At 41.5% G+C, this 22,174-nt stretch overlaps 1 protein-coding gene across 2 annotated transcripts in view; it reads right to left on the reverse strand.

The window, feature by feature from the left end:
* gabrb1 (gamma-aminobutyric acid type A receptor subunit beta1) overlaps positions 1–22,174 on the reverse strand; it is a 61,131-nt gene that overhangs the window by 11,455 nt on the left and 27,502 nt on the right. For both annotated transcript variants that reach the window (XM_071927378.1, XM_071927379.1), the window contains exon 5: positions 502–584. In XM_071927378.1, coding sequence (XP_071783479.1) covers positions 502–584 — 83 coding nt within the window. The remainder of the gene's footprint in view (positions 1–501; positions 585–22,174) is intronic.

Here is a 22,174-nt window from a genome sequence, read left to right on the forward strand (position 1 = left end):
GTCACTGCTGTGCGGACGAGGACAATAGGTGGAATAGGTTCGTGGAAAGGCGGGATCATGTGAAGCTATTAAAACCTAGATGGAAAATTCCAACAACCCCCAGTGTGGCTGATTAAGTCTGCGCGCTTAAGCTGCGTGTTAATTAGTAATCATATTAAAATACAATGGGCCAATCAACGCGAGGCGTACAGTGTCACTGGCTTCGAGATAAACCTTCAGTGTGACGTCACCTCTCTCTCACTTTCTCACATACGCACGCACATACACACTTGCGGCACGGTGAAAATTCATATTAAAACAGCTCTGGTTTTGAACTGATGTCAGAAAGATATTTAGGTCTAAACTTTAATTTTTGGCGCTATATTTACACGGGTTTTCAATGTTGGTGGAGGACGTTACAGAATGTTTGGTGCTCAAGGCAAGAGTTTGGACTAGGACTATGGTTGTCCATGCACACACACGCACACATATGCATACTCACACACTCACACTTGCACTCACAGCTTTCTATTTCCAAGGTACAGTTCTGCTCATCCAGCGGATATCGGCGCAGGTCCATCATGCAGGCGGCCGTAGTCGTGATCCTGAGAAAGACAAAGGGTTCATGTTCAAGATCTGAAATACATCCCAATTCATCACACAGAAAATAACATTTCACAATTAAAGCAATATTCCACTTAGTTTCAACATGGGGGTTATTCGGTACTTGACCGCCATGAAAACCAGAATATAAACTACTCACCAAGATCAGATGCAGCTGGACGAGTTTGTAGCATTCAGCTTTTTACTTTTACTATATGAAAATAGACTGAAAACTGTCATTTAACACATTTGTGAACAGATTCAACAACACATCCCGCTACTGTGATTTTCAGTTGACTGTGCGTCCAATGTTTTAGAACATAATTTCACCAAATAGCATTTTTATTGATAGAAGAGAACATAGCGGAGGGATACCATTTAGGAGAGATAGTTCCTGTTTGGGAGACCAGATCTACTTTTATTCTTAAATACTAATTTTAGTGTAAACCAAGAATAAAAATGCAAAATGATGACGGACCCAGGACTGTTTTATTGTCTAAAATGTGAGATCTGTTGTTGAATCTGTTCACAAACGTGTTAAATGTCAGTTTTCTGGTTATTTTCGTGGCTCTTTCAAATGAATGGGAAGTAAAAATCTGAACGCTACAAACTCGTCCAGCTGCATCTAATCTTGGAGATTAGTTTATATTCTGGTTAAGATAAAACTGGTTATGTTATATGGTATAAATTCTGGTTATGTTAAAAGTAAGTGGAATATTGCTTTAAGTATGCCGTTAGATTACATCCAGAAGAAGTGTAACTAAATCATAACACGCACTATAATATAATACACACAATTCAGATGGACTGTAGGAGTAATTCAGTACACAACGTGACATCTCCAGCAATCAAGTTTCAAAATAGAAAGAAACACTCATTTCCTTGTGATTAGGGGAAAAAGGTTGACTTTGTAAAAGCAGGAAAAAATGAACAATACTGTCTAACCCCTCATACACACTCGTTGAATCCCAAAGCACACGTCGTACCTCCTCAGCCTTCAATCACCCAAATCCCTTTACGCCTCAACTGGAACCGAACTCTCTGTTTCTCTCCCATAATTGCCTTCGTACCGCTTAAGTCATGACTGTGCACCCCCCCCCCCCCCCCCCCCCCTTTTGAAATTCTCCATGTTTCTATCTTAATTACAACTACGAGTAATTAAGAATTAATGCTAAAATCCAGGCAATCGGACGACTGGCAAATCCGTGACTTCTCCACTTTGAGGTCTTACGTTTGAAGGAGCGCACTTCAATTTGACGATTTAGGATTGAATTAGCGGTTAGAGTGATTTCATTTTTTTTTTTTGCATTGGTGAAAGCCACCAACAGTTCCTGGCAAGGCATGAGAGGCTGTGGTCATGTACTATATCCCAGTGATTCTCAACCTTTTTCATATCAAGGACCCCACATTAGAGCCACAGACCCCCATTTGATGAGATTTTGTCTCTTGGACCCAAATCTGAGAATATTTTTATTGTTAGATATGATTTTGTCCAGAATTCCATGACTATCTGTATTGTAGGTAGAGAGATAACAGAGAAACTATGATCAAACAGTCATTCTTCTACATTCTCTAATTGTGTTAACTTCTTGTAAATGAAATAATGGTGAAATTTAACAATTCATCAGTTTGCTGGGGACATCCTGGAACCCCCTAAAGGACCCCTGGTGGTCCCCGGACCCCACATTGAGAACCACCGCTATATCCATCCCATTCATTTGGCCCCCCTGGACAGAATAAGCTCAAGGTTATGGCCACATACAGCTGCATGTGGATTATGGGTTTGTTGCATCGTGAGAGGGTCGGTCACATCCATCATCATTTGTTTAAAACAGCAAACACAATAAAACCTCATCCCCAGCTAATCACTGTGAATAACCCTTTGGGCATATTAACTTTAATGTGCAGTGATGGGAAAATATGTTCTAGTGTTTATGGACAAGGAATTTACTTGTTGACATGCAATTACAGGCATTTAAACTGCAAATTTGGCAGCACAGAGGATACAGAAACAAGTCTTTGCACATCCATCATACAATAAGAGATATGCATGCACACCAAAATGCTCTGTACAATTTACTTTGCAATGAAATCACAGGGAACTTTGACATGTGATCTTTTGCAGAACTGTTGGAATTTTATTTTCTATATTTGAGGTTCATCTGGGGCCACAGTGCAATATGTCACAATAGATGAAAGTGACATGAAAGATGGGAAAGAGAGAAGGGATGAACTGCAGTGAAGTACATAATCCTGATTTGAAACATCAGTGTCAGTGTGTACTATAAACTGTATCTTACATGTCTACATATTAATATAACTAGATCATAAATATCAATAGATTTGAATTAGAATAAACCCCTGCTCCAAATTTCCACCACCGTTCCAATTCCACGTTCTGACACTGCTGTAATTAAAGGGATATTAAGTGATATATGACTTTTAGCAACATCTAGTTTAGCCTACAATAACCTGTGATGGACAGAAATATTAAAGTCACATTTTCACAACAGAATATGCATATCACCATGCATAAATAGCACTGCTTTGACATTTGCTTTTTTTTTTGGCTTGAGAAAGAAATGTGTTGCGACGCCTAATTCTAAAATTAGAAAAGACCCCACACATGCACATAGGCACACACACATCCTATATATACAGAGGAAGAAGAGAAAGCTAATGAGTGTGTGTGTATGTGAGTTGTAGTCTACAATGAATTCCCCAAACCAGAACGGGACCCTCTAGCTGTTAGAAGCACTTCCAGGGATCCTCTGCACCTTTTCCCATTATTCGCTCACTTCCCCAGCCACAAAATGTCATGCCTCACTGAGCTCCAAAACATTCACTCAAGCTGTCACCTGTTTAATTTAGGCAAAGAGCCTCCCACTGCTCTACCTGGAAAGCGGACTACACAAGTCTGTTTAGGGTTACAAAATGCATGTAGCATCTCCCTCTGGCAGAGACCTGCAGTATCACTCGGAAGACAAAATGAGTAGTCTTGTGTTGCAACTGTTTGTTTCTTGAGAGGTCCGGGTGTTGCACTTGCTTTCTGGTAGAAGAGACAGGATGTCTTTAGCCCGCCAGTAACACTTATCAATTTAATATTCCAATTCTAAATGGAAAATAGAAAAATAGAAAATTGTGAGCACAAGTCTCAATTCGTCGCTCCATGGATTCATGCAAAATTGGGATTAATCGGGATTAGGGGCTCATTCACAACATGCCATGGTTGACTGGCATGGTAGGACCAAAGTGAGGGCTGGGAACATTTGCATAAAGCTAGTTTAAGACTAGTCTAAGCCTTAGACTGGTCTTAGATTCCCAGGTTGTACTAGGCTAATTAAGACTGTCTGTTACTTAAATATTACGATTGATTTATTTTGAGGTAGGAAAGTTAGCCCCTCCCCCCTGGCTAATGTTGAGAACTTTGTTGTTACGGCAATGAGTCGGCCTAACTGTCAGAGTGGGAAGTTTAAATACTGTAGCTATTTCATACAAGATAGCAAATCTTTGGTTTTGGAAAGAAGAGAGTAAGACTTTAGAGACAGAAACAACCCATTAGAGATCTACAGCAATCAAGAAGTAGTAGGAAGAGGAAAATATAAGTTTGACTTAGGGTCACATTTAAATCTAAGGCTAGGTCTATCTTTATGCAACTCGCCCCTGGACTTGTATCTTATTGGTCAGTGGGGCCAACTTCTTGTGCATCACTACCAGTCTCACACTTCATGATTCAGTCATGGTTGCTCACAGTAGCACTATTTACAAAATGTATACTATGGATGTATTTTGTTCTACTAAAAATGAATTGTATTATTTAGCTTGTGCGTCTCTGTTTACAGATCTGGACTTCTGGAAAGCCCTCAGTAATAAGAGTACAAGGCGATTCTACCATAACACAGGGTTTGTTATAAGACAAGGAGTCAATCACATAAATGTGACTCCAGTTATTTCAAAATGCCTTCAAAAAGCCATCAGACTCACAACTAGAACTATAAATATGAGTACATTACTTCTATGCTGTCATTCCTTCACTGGCCTCCTGTTAAATATAGCAGATTATAAAGTACTACTTCTAACATATAAATCACTGCATGAACCAGCTCCGACCTACATAGCTGATGTGCTGCACACCTACCAGCCCACACTAACATGAACGTCACAAGATTCTGGCGTACTATAATGTTAAATCAATGGGTGATCGGACACCTGTGTGTGAAGTGACCTTTAAATGCAGATATAATGATTAAAGGCCCAGTTCAGGCCTTTACTTAAGCAATACAAGGTCTCCAAGTTATGACAAGAGCAAACACAAACAGAAAGAGACATCATTTCCCTGGAAGCAGGCGTCACCTCTCGACAAAACAGAGCTTGTCTGTCTCCGGAGTTCACCCCGTCATTCCTCAGAGATGACCCTAAGCTGCACCGACGCTCACCCCCTGATGACCACAGATCAACATTCCACCAAAGAGACAGGAGGCAACTCAGTCCACCACACCACCAGCAACCACTACTGAAGTTCAACCCACCACCTCATTCAACTTTGCTCCTCGGACATTTGTTTCCCAGTTATAAAATCACACTAAAAATAGAACATCTACATAGTACTACCAGAACAAAAAAAAACAAAAAACAGAACACACACATAGCTACAGCCAGACAAATCAAGAGGGCTTAAAAGCGAGGCAATAAAAGTGAGTTAAAGTGAGTAAAAAAGAGTCAACGGAGATGGCAGATATTTGCCACCAAGAGATTTAGGGTTTCTTACAAAGTGCCAGCTGGAGTTTGGAGGGCAGAGCAAGTTTGACAATTGGCCAGAGACTTACTTGAGCTGGAAATCCACTTTCCTAAGTACCGTCACTGGCATAGACCTAAATACAAATGAAGAGATGAACCTATTCATCGAGTGGCTGGGCTAAAAGTCTGTGGAACATGCCAGAGGGATCAAAGCGGTGACACCCATCATCCGTCTGTGGGCCTGGGCGCGATCTACGGTGACCTTGTTCTTCGAGAAAGAAACATTTTCTGAGCTGTCCAGCAAGAAGTTCCATGAGCTGGGAGATCTGCTGCCTGAACTGGCAGCTGTGAAGCTGGTATGGATGTAACGAAAGTTCACACAAAATCACAAAATCTCGCTATACAAAAATTTGACAATATGCTGAGTAAGATTTCAGCTGCAGTCTAATGTCTAAGAAATGACATTCAGAATGGTGTTTTCTCTTTTGCATTGTTTGAGAGTGCAAGGGTAGCAAATTTTAGCTTGTGTCATCACACTTCCAGTAAGTGCAGCTGAGCTATGTAGATGACTTAATTCATCAAGATGAACTCAGGGGAATATGGAATTGAGGACAGTCCATTAAAGATGAACAACAGAGTTTTCGGCCACTAGTAGCGCTAGTGAGCAAAGTGGGTTGTCGTGGAACCCTTCAAGAACCACTTGGTGGACTGCTGTTGATTATGCTTTATTTTACGTGCACGGGAGAAGACCATTGCCGTAGCAACTAAATGAATCTCTCTCCCAACTCAAGGCGGAGGTATCTTCATCAGAATCAGTATCAGCTTTTACGAAGGCTAGACTGGGGTAAATGCCATTGTCGCCATTGTTCTGTTGTTTTTGTTTCTTGTCACATGCCACCACACCATTTTCTACCTTACTCAGTCCTTCTAATGTTTTACTGACCAACTTTTCGGCTTCTTCTCTTTTTCTATTAGCATTTCTACACTCTATCTCCACTTGCCATAACCTCAAGGCCAATTTTATTCCTTCCTCATCTTTTGCACTTAGCCTTTTTTCTTGCACTTCCCTTTTTAATGCTTTCAGTTTGTCATTATTAAAACTACCATCTGATGGCCAATACCCATTTGTCCACGCAGTCCATTGTGCCATGTATTTCACCGAAACCGCGCCATATTTATCCTCCATAAGCCTATATGGTGAGCCGACATGCGGCCCCTTGTGCGTAGGCCTGCTCTTTATCAACCCCATTGTCTACTACTACTCTAACCATGTGGGTGTTACAACCCCTACAGGCCGATAACTACGAGGTTCTTTTGTTCTAAAGAACCTACCTTTCCGGCGCACCACGCCAGCTCACCACAATACACTCAAACACACTAAACAACAAAACAACTATGGCAACCATACAAAGAATACCACTAGACAAACATGAATGACAAACAAAAGACAAATTGCTGATCTGTATAAGACCTAGTAATCCAATAATTCACACAGCCGGCTTCTCGTTGCTTCAGCGCAACTACAGTGGGACTCCCGGAGCCCACGACAATACCCCTATTATTGCTTCAAGCAACTGATGGCTCTGCCACCCATTATGCCTCCCGGAGACACAATGCGTCCTCAGCGACGGGTCCTCAGCGACCAGGGCATGTCTACGTACGTTTATATATTTTTTTTCAATTCAGTGCTCCTCAAGTGGAATTACTCATACAAATACAAACTGTAAAACTCCACAGAGGTAAAACAATGCTACCCCTATGACATGATCAGCGGTTAAACAGAATCGACAGCAGTATTTAATCATTTATCTCACCTCAATCAGAGATCCACCCGTCTTCTTCCCTTCAATCACTACAGAAAATGGGGAAGAGCGAATGGCTCTTACCTTGGTGTTTCAGTCGACAGTTTAAACCGCATTCTCTGCAGTGACGAAAAGGAGAGCCGGTTGGATCCTGCCGACAACGCCAAATATTGTCGTGGAACCCTTCAAGAACCACTCAATGGACTGCTGTTGATTATGCTTCATTTTACATGCACGGGAGAAGACCATTGCCGTAGCAACTAAATGAATCTCTCTCACCGGACGCTAGACACCGATCAGTATTTATACTTGCTCGGGGGTGGAGCTAGTAGAGGAAGTAGAATCTTACATACAACCAGCCTGCAGTGACACCTACAGGCAGAGTGGCGCACTGCATATATATACACACAATTCTTCCACAGGGTCCACATACAACAACAAAAGCACTTATCACATGGTTTTCAAGAACGCGCACAAGGACGTACAAACACGCTACGAGCACGGAGGTGACATAGTACACAATATTATGTGGAGAGGGAGGGCTTAGGTTGTTGTTCCTCTCTGCTCACTCAGTAGCCTAACCATGTCAGCAGCGGAAAGAGACACAACTGAGTTTGGGAGAGCAAAGAAACGGAAACCTGATCGTAATGTTGAGTGGAGAAAACCCATGGATACAATGAGACACCGTATTAATACTGGAGAAGCTTTTGATCGATGGAGAAAAGTTAGAGAAGTTAGAGAAAGCATTTTCTACCGATGCGGACATAGCATTCTTCTTACCTAATTGGTAAGTTAGCTTGCTAGCTAGTCTAGCTATGTTACTTGTGTTACAATCCAATATTGAGCTGGAAATTCTAGTAAATGATATGCTGAGGGGTGAAGTTGTTGGTATGGTTACTTGAAACGCAAATGAAGGAGTGGAAGCTTCCTCGCCAAGCTGCCGCACTGAGATCCAGATGTAAACATTGTAGCCTTGCAAACATTAAAAATTAAGACTTTCCAAACATCTTTGAAGGTAATGAATTATTCCAACATAGCCATTAGGGTCTAACAACATACTCTATGTCATAACTATGTCTGTACGAGTGAAATTATGAATGTAAAAAAATCCATGTTGTTTACATGGAAAAATCTGCATCTTTAAGTTTAAGGTCTGCTGTGTAGCAGGTTTTTAGGTTGCCAGTTAAGGAAGAAAATAGCAACTGACAAGACAAGGACTGTTTGCAAGTATAATAACAGAGCCTTGCCTTAAATGTTGTGTTTGAGTCTTAAATATGGTTTCATAGGTCTTCAAAACTTAACTGTTTCTCTTTGCACTAGTGAGTGAGAAATTTCCCTGGTTGAGCAGGTGTATACTGAACTGTTTTTTTTTTTAAATATTCAGGCATATTTGGGGATGAAATTGGTCTTAAATTTTATTTGAACTGCCATTATAAATGTCTTAAGTTTTAAATTGAACTTACAGAATCCTGCAGTCACCCTTAAGGCTGGGCATTGTTAGGATTTTACCGATTCTGGTGCCATTTTCGATTCTTATCTTATCAGCACTCTGACAATTTTGTGGTACAGTACGGATCCACCACAAAAGCTTCTCCCAAGAGGAAACTGATGTCCTTGTTCAGGAGGTGCTACAGGCAAATATACGGCACCTTCAATTAAATTAGACTGGGAGTAGATAACACATTTGGTTACTGTGTTGCTCTGGTCCTAGGAGAACCGTTGCCCAATGTAGGAAACGGTTCAATGATATTAGGTGAAGAGCCAAACAGAAGTTGGCAGCGAAGCACAGGGACAGTTTGGCTATGGGAGGGGGGCATCCACCAGTCGTCCCTGATATCCATAGAGGATGAAGCCACCTCCACAATCTCCACTCTGTGCATCATGACGCATACTATCAGTTATATGTCCTGCTTGAGGGGGTCAAATTGGCCAACATATAATCCACAGAAAGGGTTGGTAAGCTTTTGAATAGGATCTGTTCATGCAAGCATTGCTTGGTAAATCCACGAAAATAGCACATGAAAACGACTACGCCTTATGGCTTTTTGACCTGGTCTGAGAAGGCGGGCGGGGCAAGCGCAAATCAGGGTATTGTGTGAAACCAAAATTGCACACACACACACACACACACACACACACACACACTGTGCCTCTCCTCCCACTTCGGCAAGTCACCAAAATACCAAAGGGGCACAAGTGACAAAAAAACCTGTGTACGTCCAACAAAATGCCACTTTGCCAGCACAAAGCCCCACTATCCGCCATGCACCATCACGAAAAGAGAGCCCCTTATTTTTGGTGCATTGGAGATCACTGCAATGTGTACCAATGGTGGACAAACCAAAAGCAAAAGATGAAAACAGTGTTGTTCACTTCCATTTCCATTAAAACAGTGAAAACAGCAGCGCCACATTTGTTAACATGTAATTTACGTCCTCCAAGTTCTGGTGACATCAGTAAAAAATGAAAAAGAAAATTATCTTATCTATATCTGCAGAGATGCACCTGGGTTTTTTAAATGCTCCACACTTCCCACACTTGGAGCTTGGGAGCATACAATTGGGATGGTGCACCATCCAAGACTCTATGCTCCCAGAAGCTGGACACTAAAAGATGATTCATGAGGTCTTGAGGCAGATTTTTCCTGAAGAATTCCCCAATGGCAACATGTTCAAGAACCAGTAGAAGAGGGTTTGAGTTCTGCAAATTCCAGGATCAGTAGAGCAAAAAGTATCTCCACACACTCCAGTCATCAGAAATGGTAAAGCAAAAAACTGGATCTGAAAGAGGCAGATGTTCTGATGACGGACAATCAAGCAAGAAGAAACAGCTGGCTTGATGGGAGTCTTTGTTAAGGCTTCCAACAGAGATGGAGTGGTCATGCAAGAAGCCAAGATGAAAAGCTTTTCAAGGTTCATCTCAGAAGCTATTCTCCCCCTGTCCAATGAAAATTAGGAGATATAAGGCGAGTATGTCAAAAGGAAAAGAGTAGTGTGGTGTCAGGATTTTAATGCTCACAGAGAACTCTGGGGCAAGACTAGGAGGGCCCGTGTGCCTTAATGACAGTAATAGTACAAGGATTGATGTTGCAACAGGAAAATGAGTCAGCTCTGGATGCTACTCTTACCTCTAACACAATAGCAGGATTCTGTGAGTGGAAGGTATTGAGGGGGACAACAGTTGGGAGTGTTCATTACCCTATAGTGCGTTGTAGGTCTGAGGCTATCTCCATTAGAGAGAATGGGGAAGCAGATATTTGGGGGAGTAGACTGGGACGACTACCAAGTATTAGTGTGAACAGGAATTGGCTAGAGTTGATATCCGTAGAGATGTGGACAGTATAAATGAGAGCAGCAATAATTGGGGGAGCTTCAGATTCAATCCCTAAGAGCACAAGAAGGAGGAAAAGGAAGCCAGTGCTGTGGTGGACAGAAGAGTGGAGGCAGGCGGTGAGGAAAAGGAATGGGGCCTTCAGTTTTGTGAAAAGAACGTGTAACTTTCAGCACTTGATAGATTATAAGATGGCACAGGCAGTAGCAAGGAGGACCATCAGGCTTGCGAAAAGAGGCATGTCTGCAATTCTATTGGCAGATAGTCTCCTGTGGAAGAGGTGTGGGGGATAATTAAAAAGATGAATGGCATCAGACGGAAGTGGGACTATCCAGTGTTAGTGAGACAGGGGGATGTGGAGGTGACAGACAAGGAGAAACACAGAAATGATGGCCAAAACATTCGTTCAAGTACATAGAGAGGAGAGGAAAGGACCAAGGGAGAGGGGAAAGATGCACTGAGCACCCCCTTTACCTTATCAGAAATGAGGAGGGTGATCATTCTAGCTGAAACTGTAGGGAGCAAACAGTGTGAAATATTGAGCACCTGAGGTGATGAAGAGGCAGGTACAGGTGCAAGAGCTTCGAACTGTAAAAACTGTAAATCTTATGCTGAGGCAGGAAATAAGGCAAGGAATGAGAGCTGTGAACCGGTGATGGTATGGCAAGCACACAAAGGCACGGTATACATAGATGAAGAATAAACTTGTGACATTCATAAGAGGTGATAATAAATTCATCTGGGTGTTATGGGCTTTATCTCAATTCACCCAGATGAATTCACTGCCTGGGAGCAAGAGAAGCTTGGGGTGGATATGTGATTAAATAGAAAAAGAGATTAGGCTGGAAGGTATGGTGTTCAATTCAAAGGTTGTGGTACCAGTGAGGCCCCCATGGACTCTGGTGCAGCCAGATGTTGATCTTGAACTATTAAACTGAAAGGAAAGTAGTGAGGTGGATGAGAACAGTGTATAGGGGATATGTATAGATCAGGAATGGCCATAGAGATTGAACAGTAGAGGGGACATATCATAAATAATTCATATTCTGGCACGGAACCATATGGCAGCCATCCTACCTGAGGCCAGTTCTTAATTTGCTGTAATTGGAACCTATGGTGAAAGTGGCATATTAGTGCCTTAATAGTGCAAACATTTATTTTTTACCAACATGACTACTATTTTTAACGTGTGTAAGACAACTGTAACTGTAACTCTAAAAGGATTATGTTGGCAGCAACGGTATATCACAAAAACACATAATGATACACAGTCACAATGCTTTTCCTCTCATGGCACACTTGTTTTGCCTTTGCTTTGCTTTTTTTGCATATCATGCAGCTTGTAGGCTGCTAAACTTGTCTGGTAATGTTATCAAATGGGATTTGTCACTGACATTAACTTCTCTGAATTCGCCATCTCTGATGGTCAAATGTTAGCTAGTTGTTATAAAATCAGCTGTATACATACTGTTATGTACTGTGTGCTAATTGTTCTCAGAAACACCAGTGTTTCTATGCTAACAACATACGGTTTCAAAGCGGTTTGAAATCTAGCTTGGCAAATGACTACTAACAGCTAGCCATTTTGTAGTTGCCTCTGTTATAGGCTAGTATATAAAACAGTCTCTCCCATCTACTCTACTGATGTGTTGAAAGTGATGCCAGCCTCTCTGGTCACTTTGGTCCTTTTAGTGCAGTAGGTGCTGCACAAGTGGCAACCATAGTTGCTGCTCATAGTTCGCTGTTGTCGTCATAGGTAAACTGTACCCAGGTAAGATGGTGGACGGTTATCTCGCGGCCTTTGATTTAATGTCACCTCTACTGTTCTATATCTGTCGGGATAGGCAACCATATGTGCCATGGAGGGCCAAGAATATGCATGTTTTTATTCCAATCAAACATTACACCAGGTGATTTCGTTGTTCCTCCTCTCTGGTTGAAGGTGTGCGACTGTTGACCCTCCATAACACATGGTTGCCCATCCTTGGTATAAATATATACAGATGGATCAAAGGAGTGCCAGAGCTGGGGATCTTGGTCAGGAAAAGATTCAGAGACAATCCTGCTTTATTTACAGTGGAGCTGATGGCAACAGGCGTAGTGTTACAGTGGGTGGAAGAGAGACAGCCGTGTAGAGCGGTGATTTGTTCACACTCAAGTTCAGTTTTAAAATGATTAGAAACGTACACATCTTAAAGTAGGCAAGATGTACTGTGTGAAGTCCTGCAGTCACTCAGCCGAATATTACAGTTACAGAGTACAAGTGAGATTCACCTGGGTGCCAGCACATTCAGGGCGGTAGGGAAGGAAGATGTAGATGCTCTGGCCAAACAGGCACTGCAACGGGGAAAGTCAAAATTGAGGTACCATTAATTAAGACTGAGGCCAAAGCTATCATTTGGAAAGAGATGGCAGGAGAGATGGGAGATGGAGGAGAAGGCCAGACCGTTATATCATAATATTCAAAGGAGAGTTGAGCCAGGGAGAATAGCAGGGCAGAACAGATGGGAAGAGGCCATATACACCAGGCGGAGGGGAGAGCATAACTTAACAAGATGCTAACAAAATTCTATCTGTTATAAGGAAACATACCACAGAAAGATGTGATTTCTGAGAAGGAGATGGTAAGCTTGTGTTACTACAGTGTGCACCATATGAGGGGAGAGATAAAAAAAAAAAGAGAGTTTGAGGGAAAAGGAAATCAATAAGATCAATACAAATATTTTTTGCCAGGAGCATCATCTGATGCAATTGCAGGTGAAAATGTCGTTTTCACATTGGAAATGGAAAATTCACATGTTCATGGTCTTTCTCAATATACATTCTTGTCCTTTATGACACATTTGACGTGATATCTAACCACTCAAGTGCAATTCCTAAACAAAAGAATGCAGAGGACGGACAGCGGATCGATAAAGATCCTGGAAGTTTAATTGACCGATGAGAACAAATGGGAAACCCCAAGATTTATTGCAAAAACGTCACATCATGTCCTAACAGCACTATAGTCTTTGGCACAGAGCCGGTTTAAACAGCCCATTTCAAAACTATAAAAATGTTGTTCAGAAGTTCATTCTCTCCAAAACCACTTGAGAAGAATGTTCTTCACAAGAACGCAAGTATCACTTTGGCATTCTTGGATTTCATAATCACCTTAAATTAGGAAGAAAAAATGCTCTTTTCAACAGCATGACAGACCATTGTTTGTATTGTGAGGATAATCCATTGTCACTATGTTTCTGGACATTATGTCTAAGTTGTGGAGCTGTTCTTTAGTGCATTAATTTCATTGTTTAACTTTGTCAAAAACCTACCTGACATGCTTAACCTTTGTGCTTAACTGTTATACTTACTTGAATGTTACCTGTAAAGAAAGAAATGACATGTTAATTTATCTATCTCTAACACTCACCTGTGCAGAACCTAACTAACTGCTAAATTTACTTGCCTGCCAAAGTTCTTTCTGAGCTATAAACTCATGTTTTCAGGTTTTTACTGAACTGTATTTTTCCAGTTTTACGCTTCATAGCACTAAAAATAGCATTAAAAAGTGCCTGAGAGAACACTTGCCTGTTCCTTGGAGGCTAGTGTGATAAAGAATTTAGCTGGCTGCTAAAATTCATTGTAGTCACAAACATTTTTAGATATTATCTCTGGTAATATAACTTGTTTCTTGAACTCTTGTTTTCACTGACTATAAATGTGTGCTTGAAAGATATGCCTGCATGGGCCAGGAAGGGGGTGGAGGTGGGTCTGCAAATCAGTGCTGAGAATGGTGGAGGGGGAAGGTTGGAGATCTCTGAAAATCTCTTTGGGTAACTTTGGAAGCTGTGAGAAGGTCCACTAATGCTAGTCCCACTCCTTATCCTTGTGAAAACCATCCGTCTTCACTCTGCTGAGAGTGAGTGTCCAGTTATACCCACATCTGTCCATATTCAGCTGTTACAATGTTGAGACATAAAAACCCCTCAAGGCATTAATATTCATCATTTTCTTACCCTGCTGAATATTCTGGGACTGTCGACCCATGTCTTGGACACACTGAATGCATTAGGCAGCACTAGATGAATTATAAAGCAGGTGCAGAGAGCGTGGACGGACAGTGCGGGGGTAAAAATAGAGAGCGTCAGGCCTGTAACCTGTCATGAAGGGTTGGTACCCTGTTGCAGTCCTCTCCACCCATTCCATAATGTCAATCATCACTCCTGGATGCATATATGATGCATACATGGTTGAATAAACAATCAATAAATCAGTAGGATTGACCAAAGCAACCAGATTGAGGCAATCTGACATGACACAAAAAATGTTTTGTGCCCTAATTTTTTAGATGTTTCAACAAAAACTCAAACTAGGTCTAAACCTTTTACTGTGCAATAAACCTAGTTTTTTGCAGATTGGAGTTCTAGCTTTAGTTTTTAGGAATAGCTTGTCTGGAGGCAGAAATAATCTCATTGGTTGAGTTAAACCTCAATGAGCAGAGCCAAAGAACCACAGTTTTTCTGGCTAGGTAACGTTAGACCAGTGAAAAAGGCAAGGTAAGAGAGGAGGTGGCTAATATTATGAAGCCTAGAATTTTTGCTACTAACTGAAAATAATGCAGTCTAGCCAAACTAGTTATCTAGGTTAGCTAGTTTGCCTAGCTGCCCTTCCAAGTTCAAACTAGCCATACTAGCCTATCTAGGTAAGCTAGTTAGCTAGGCTGACGACCAAGGCCAGTTAGCAAAATTGGACTCTGAAAAAGTGTTTGGTTCCACCCATTGAGATTTAACCATAGGCTGTTTTTTTTTCTTGAGATGAGTTTAGCTAAGCTCTGTTTCTAAAAATAGCTGTTGATTTTATTTGTCCTGTGAAAATAAATGCATTGGAGCATATATGCTCCAAATCCAATTGACCTGTGAGACCTTCCTGAACTATATAGTTCAGGAAGGTCTCACAGGTCAATTGGATTTGCATCAACTCTTACTGTCCCTCTACCAGTGGTGACTTGGATCAGACATAGACTGTCATGGTCATTAGTATAAAACTATAATAATCAACCATGAAAGCAACAGTATCCTCTAAGCAGCATTGATCAGACTTAATGCAGACAATTATCTAGAGTGCCTATGCAGTACATCAGGTTTCAATTCCACAACAAACACCATTATGATATAATTTCCTGTGTCTGAGGGCCCTGTTACTGGCAACATGAGCCCTCTCTGAATCTGAATCCACTTTGGGCTCCTCCGTTTCTTTGCACAGGACTCGCGGAAAAAAAAAGGAGCAGCTAAATAAACTGTGCATCTGCAAGGGCCCAGCAGCACGGACTAAAGCCTGCCCCTCTGTCACCACTACTTTTTCATCCTTTCTTCCAATGAGGCCAACCATCCTCCATCAATCACTAGTGAGCAGAGCTAATGCTGCCCTGATGTGGAGCAGTGACTATAGAGAGAAGAGACCATATGTGTGTTCTTCGCTGAAGGAAGGTGTTGAACCACTAACAACCAACATGTGTACATGCCAGTCACTGGTGAGGTCACTTTAGGCAGCCTAAATATAGCCCCTCTGTCAGCAGCAAGCACACTGGATGAATAATTGTGGGAGTCTGCAGGGGATAATGATTCTGCAGCATGCCAGTGTGAAAGAAATCTTCCCAGCTCCGTGTGAAACTGTGAGAATCTGTCTGCAAAGTGGTGGAAGAAAGTGAAAAGTTGTCAAAATGGCATCAAAATTATTTTCAGGGCTGAGGGGAAATTGGATGGAGATTGGAAGGAAGAGAAAGCGGTATGCTCATTACACCTACTTAATGAATGCTCTCAAAATGTAATCGGTGACAGGTTATATACTAATTACCTGCTAAATTTTATCTGCAAATTTAGTGCACTGGACTACTCAAACTCAATAATGTAATCTGATTGTTGCTTTTGGAACATCATGCATCACGAATCAATACAATTTAAATCATAAGGATTAACACCAGTTCACAAACATGTTCATCAAAATGTGCGCAACCATTATGAGCATTTGTGATATTCAAATGTCTAAAATTATGCTTGGGTTTAATTTTTTTTATGAAAAACATACCTCTTTTAAGTAATCCAACAAGTACTTTTCATACTTTTTCCCCCCACAAAATCCATAATCTGATAGCTATGCTTTTAGTTTCCTATTTTTTTTTTAATCAGATTTCACTAATCCCATTACATGTAATCCATTGCTACCTATTCCTTCACACATGTACCACTGCCATATAAATATAGATATAGATGGATATTGCTGTAAAAGAGAGTGGCACTGAACAACATCATATAACAGTTCTATGCAAATGACACACTGTTGCTACACCCCAGGGCATTAAAAGTACTTAACACAAGTGTAATTGGGATAGTCATGTTCATATCAGTCATAACCGTTTTAAGCAGGAGACTCAAGGTCAAAGAAAATGACAGAGCCAATAGCTAGAATCACAAATAGCAGAACATGAAGTGTCATGAAAAAGAGCATAATTCAGTTTTATATTCATGAACAATGCTGTATGGATCAGAACATGTCGGCACGTCATGGGTGTCACTGGAAATGACACGACCCTGCTCTGTCATGATTTGTTAGGCAGAGATATACTGTAGATGGATAGCATCAAGCAGACAATGAACCCAAAAAGGCAAGTGGAATTCAGCATTGACAGGGATGCTGCATGCTTTCTGCATTCTCATCACTATAATGTTCTCTCCCCATTTGGGAACAGCCTCCTCAGTGGAATGAAAATTCAAGGGCAGCGTTATTGCGAAAAAAACATATCGGCTGTGTGCGTGTGGAGGAGGGTGGGGTGGGGTGGGGTGGGGTGGGGGGGGGGGTGGGGGGTCAGACCGACAGAAAGAGAAAAATAGAGAGAGATTTGGAAGAGGCATAGGGGATATGCTGTGTGCGAACTGACTTAGGGGGAATAAGCTCCTGGTTAAATGGACACACAGAGAAGTGTTTACCTTGGAGGAGTCGGGGAATGATGAGGACAGCCCAAAAGGCCTGTGTCCACTCAGCCGTGAAGGCAGGGAAAGCCAGTGTTGTTTTTGGACAAATCTAGGCAGTGCTCCCTGTCCTTTTCAGCATGTTCTTTCCTGTTTGGTGCCTAAATGGAACGCACCTCAGATCTGGTATATTGCTCTGTGTGTATGTGTGTGTGTGTGTGTGTGTGTGTGCCCGGGCTGAGCTCGTCTGGTGAAGACTGGCTCTTAGCTGCCACTTTCAGCAGGGTGACTCACCTGATCCTTACAGCCATGTAGCTCTCACCAGGGCAATACCAACCCAGTACCAACCTATAATACCACATATAGGGCAATACCAACCTAGTACAACTTAAAATACCACATATAGGGCCAGCAACTTAATTACCATTACATTTTACTATTACCATTTTATTTTTTTTTTTTTTAACTTTTTGATCACCTTACTGTTGTGCCATGAGAAGTCCATTTCACCTCTGCGTATCCAGTATTTATGTAGTGTGCCATGATGTATTTGTAACACACTACACACTACATATATTTAGTTGAAAATACAAGCTATCTTAGCATCAGGAAAAAGCATAATCGTACATAAAATAGGCTACTAAACATACAGAGGTGAAATCACATCTAATCTTCTCATTGCACAAACACATGCTGGGCAAAGAGCTGATTTGCCAAACAAAAAAAAGAAAAAAAAAGGCGGCATTAGTCCTTTAATCAAAGTGTTTTTGACCCATGGGGTCTCACTCTATGTTTGTCCTACCTTGTCAGGAGCCTAATTAAAACTTTCAGCTATGTTTTCTGTGAGGAACCGTAGGGCATAAGCAACATCATTAAAATTAGAGATACAGTCGTTTGATGCTGAATCATATTGGCAAAAACACTAATCCAGGGATCAAGTATTTGTATTTCAACCATTTTTGGAGTACTATTTCAAGAAGCTAATTTATTTTCATAATTTTGAGATGTTATGACAATTTGGGTGATAATATCGGATGTGTTGGAAAATATACTTTAAAAAAAAAAGATAATTTTGGTTTGTCCATTGTTAAATTCATTATCCAAAAAATATTTTTAGAAAAAAAATGTGTCTCCCATTAAAATCCACTACTCACATCCTGACCAGTATATCAATTTATGGGGCTATTATACAAATATATGGGCACTGGGCCTTTAAATGTTTAAACAGTTTGGAGGGTATGTGCACTAGTACTTGACCTCTAAGAATCATTACATTATACACAAGTATGCAGAATATGATATCACTTATGATATCCATATCTGTGGTCCAAATAATAATCTATTGCACCCTCTCTACCCTAGAGTTATAATTTTCTGTCCTAAGATGCTGTGACAGGTGTTGTATGGAGTAGTATTCACAGTCACCACAGTGTCTCATTCTAAATCGAGCGTTGCCATGATAATCAAGCCTGTATTGTTTTTGTGCCGGTAAACTATCGGAGGCATGCTGCTCAGCCACCTGCCACACAATAACCAAATCCTGTGGATCGTGATGGTGCTGACCAAGGCAAGCCAAAACCAGCAAAATATTCAACACAGACTGTTCATGTTTACCAAAAATAGATAGGCCTACTGAAACACAAATACAGAGGGCTTTCTGGTGACACACAATTCTAAACATACAATTTGGCCATCTCAACAAAATTCAATAAACATGGTTAATTTTTGTGCTGTTTTTGACTGGACGTGGATAATTTTCCGCTGATAAATGTGACTGATTTTGCATTTAGATTATGTCAGCAAGTTACCTAGGCAAACATAGTATCTGGTCAGCTAATCATCACTGGGACATATTTACAAAGCACTTGCGGTGGCACTACATGTGCATAAAAAGTGCCATTTCTAATCTGCTAGCCTGTGTGCACAAGCATGTTGCATGTGGAAATGTGGTAGGCTATACACCTGCAGGAGACTTTTAGTGCACTTGACCCAATTAATATATACAGTACATGGCCAAAAGTAATTAGTGGATTCGGCTATTTCAGCCACACCCATTGCTGACAGGTACTGCATATGAAATCACGCACACAGCCATGCAATCTCCATAGACAAACATTGGCAGTAGAATGGGCCGTACTGAAGAGCTCAGTGACTTTCAGCATGGCACTGTCATAGGATGCCACCTTTCAAACAAGTCAGTTCGTCAAATCTCTGCCCTGCTAGAGCTGCCCTGGTCAACTGTAAGTGCTGAAGTGGAAACTTCTAGGAGCAACAACAGCTCAAGCGCGAAGTGTTAGGCCACACAAGCCCTCAGAACGGGACTGCCGAGTGCTGAAGCGCGTAGTGCGAACAAATCATCTGTCCGCGGTTGCAACACTCAGTACTGAGTTCCAAACTGCCTCTGGAAGCAACGTCAGCTCAAGGACTGTTCGTCGGGAGCTTTGTAAAAAGGGTTTCCATGGGCGAGCAGCTGCACACAAGCCTAAGATCACCATGTGCAATGCCAAGCATCAGCTGGAGTGGTGGAAAGATTGCTGCCATCGGACTCTGCAGCAGTGGAAGCGTGTTCTCTGGAGTGATGAATCACACCATCTGGCGGTCCGACGGGCAAATCTGGGTTTGGCGGATGCCAGGGAACGCTACCTGCACGAATGTATAGTGCCAACTGTAAACAGAGCCCTGACCTCAACCCCATCCAACACCTTTGGGATGAATTAGAACACTGACTGGCCTAATCTCCCAACATCAGTGCTCAACCTCACTAATGTTCTTGTGGCTGAATGGAAGCAAATCCCTGCAGTAATGTTCCACCATCTAGTGGAAAGCCTATCCAGAATGTTCCAGAGCGTTATAGCAACAAAGGGGGGGTTCAAATCCATGTTAATGCCCATGATTTTGGAATAAGATGTTCGACAAGCAGGTGTCCACATACTTTTGGCCATGTAGTGAATTTTGAGGAGTGGCAATGTAAGGGCATAAAAATGGAGGAGGAAATTACTGAAATTGATCACTCCCTTCAATGAACTAAACTAAAACACACATAAATGCACATGGTATTTAACAGTCAGAGGAAGCATGTCCTAACTTCTCACACTGAGAAATGGTTGCTGTAAAGGCACATTAGGCAGAGGGGACAACAAATAAGAGAGGGTGTTCCATGTGAGAATTATCCTCTTTCAAATGTCGGAGGATGAGATTAAAATTATTACAAATTATAGATCGCCAAGTCATATAATAATAATAATATTTATAGTATTTTTTCACTGCTTCATGAAAAAAAAAAAATGAACTGGAACGTCAGACCAAGAGGAGTCACGCCATGCCCATATTGACAAAACTGGCAACCTGTTATCATGGCCTATGGCTCAGCTACAGTGGGGAATTACAGTCCATTCTATCACCTGTGCAATGTTAAAACTGCTTGCCATTCATTTTTGATCTGGTAGACATACACACTCGTACATCTCTGGTATTCTAATTGGAAAATTGTGACTGACTTGATTTGCATAAGTGGTCTTAATAAATCATGTGCTAAACTGGAGAAAGCACAGCTTTCTCTAGTTTTTCTTCAGAGTTTTTGCGCACAGTAGTAATTACCTTGCCTGTTAGTCTTGTTGTAAACACATCTGACTTGCGCATACATATCTAGTAGAAGCTTACTGTTAGCAGTGGCTAGCATTAACAATGGCTGCTTTGCTACATAAGCTTGCGGGCTAGTTAGCTAGCTAATAAAGCCAATAAAGTTTATTATTATTTATTGTGTCATAGTAGCCTACAAACAAATCTAGCTTATCTGACTTTTCACTTTTACTCATAACATCACTGAATGGATCTACAGCCCCACCACAATAACCTTTTGCAGATATTTCTCTTTTTCTAGCCTGGTTATATATTTAGACATTAACAGCCAACTCTCCAGTGGACCTCCGTAATGGAGCCAGACATGGTTGCTGGGAGAGCTGTGACACAATAACTGCAAAGCCTCTATTAACTTGAGCACATAAAGCAGTAACATTTCCCAAGTGTGGACATTAGACTCCTACGCACATGCAAACATGCTCTTAGCCACAATTAGCGATGTCCAAACCTACTGCATCCCTCCACAAGGACAGCAGCAATAACGAATCAGCCTTACCCAACCATTGTCAAATCACATGCTACTGTTGCTAATGAGCTTGTTTGCTTAGCTATCATCAGCCTCTGCTGTGGTGTAACTTAGCCCCAGACCTGGAGACAGCTGTTGGCTCCAGATGTTAGCCTCAGAGCAAATGGCTAGGTTGCAGATTTAGCACCACTCTGTTCGATAGAGTCAATGCCATCGCTGTAAATCCTTATTGGTTACGTTGTGAAAGTGACTCATGACTTCCTGAGTGTGGGCGATAAAATGCATAGAAATGTCAAAGTAGAGTAAACTTAGACGTGTGGGTGAGAATGCCGAGAGTGTGTCCTCCGTTTAACGATGCCATTTTGCCTGAGCGTTTGAGCCAGATGTGCTAAAGGTAACACTCTAGCCATTAGTCCAGGAAGGTAATGAGCCAAAACCACTATCAAAATGAACAGCATTTATGCATCTCATTCCTCACTCTCATTTGGCAAATGGGGAAACTCATTTAATATTTCTGAGTCAAGATATAAACGCCTTAACTACACAGTAAATCCTTTTGATTGTAACTACTGCACGTTACATTCATTAATTCATTTTCTTTACCCGCTTATTCCTGTTCAGGGTCAGGGGAGGCTGGAGTCTATCCCAGCATGCATTTGGTGGAAGGCAGA

Source organism: Centroberyx gerrardi, chromosome 17 (assembly GCF_048128805.1).
Source record: "Centroberyx gerrardi isolate f3 chromosome 17, fCenGer3.hap1.cur.20231027, whole genome shotgun sequence".
Taxonomy (NCBI): Eukaryota; Metazoa; Chordata; class Actinopteri; order Beryciformes; family Berycidae; genus Centroberyx; species Centroberyx gerrardi.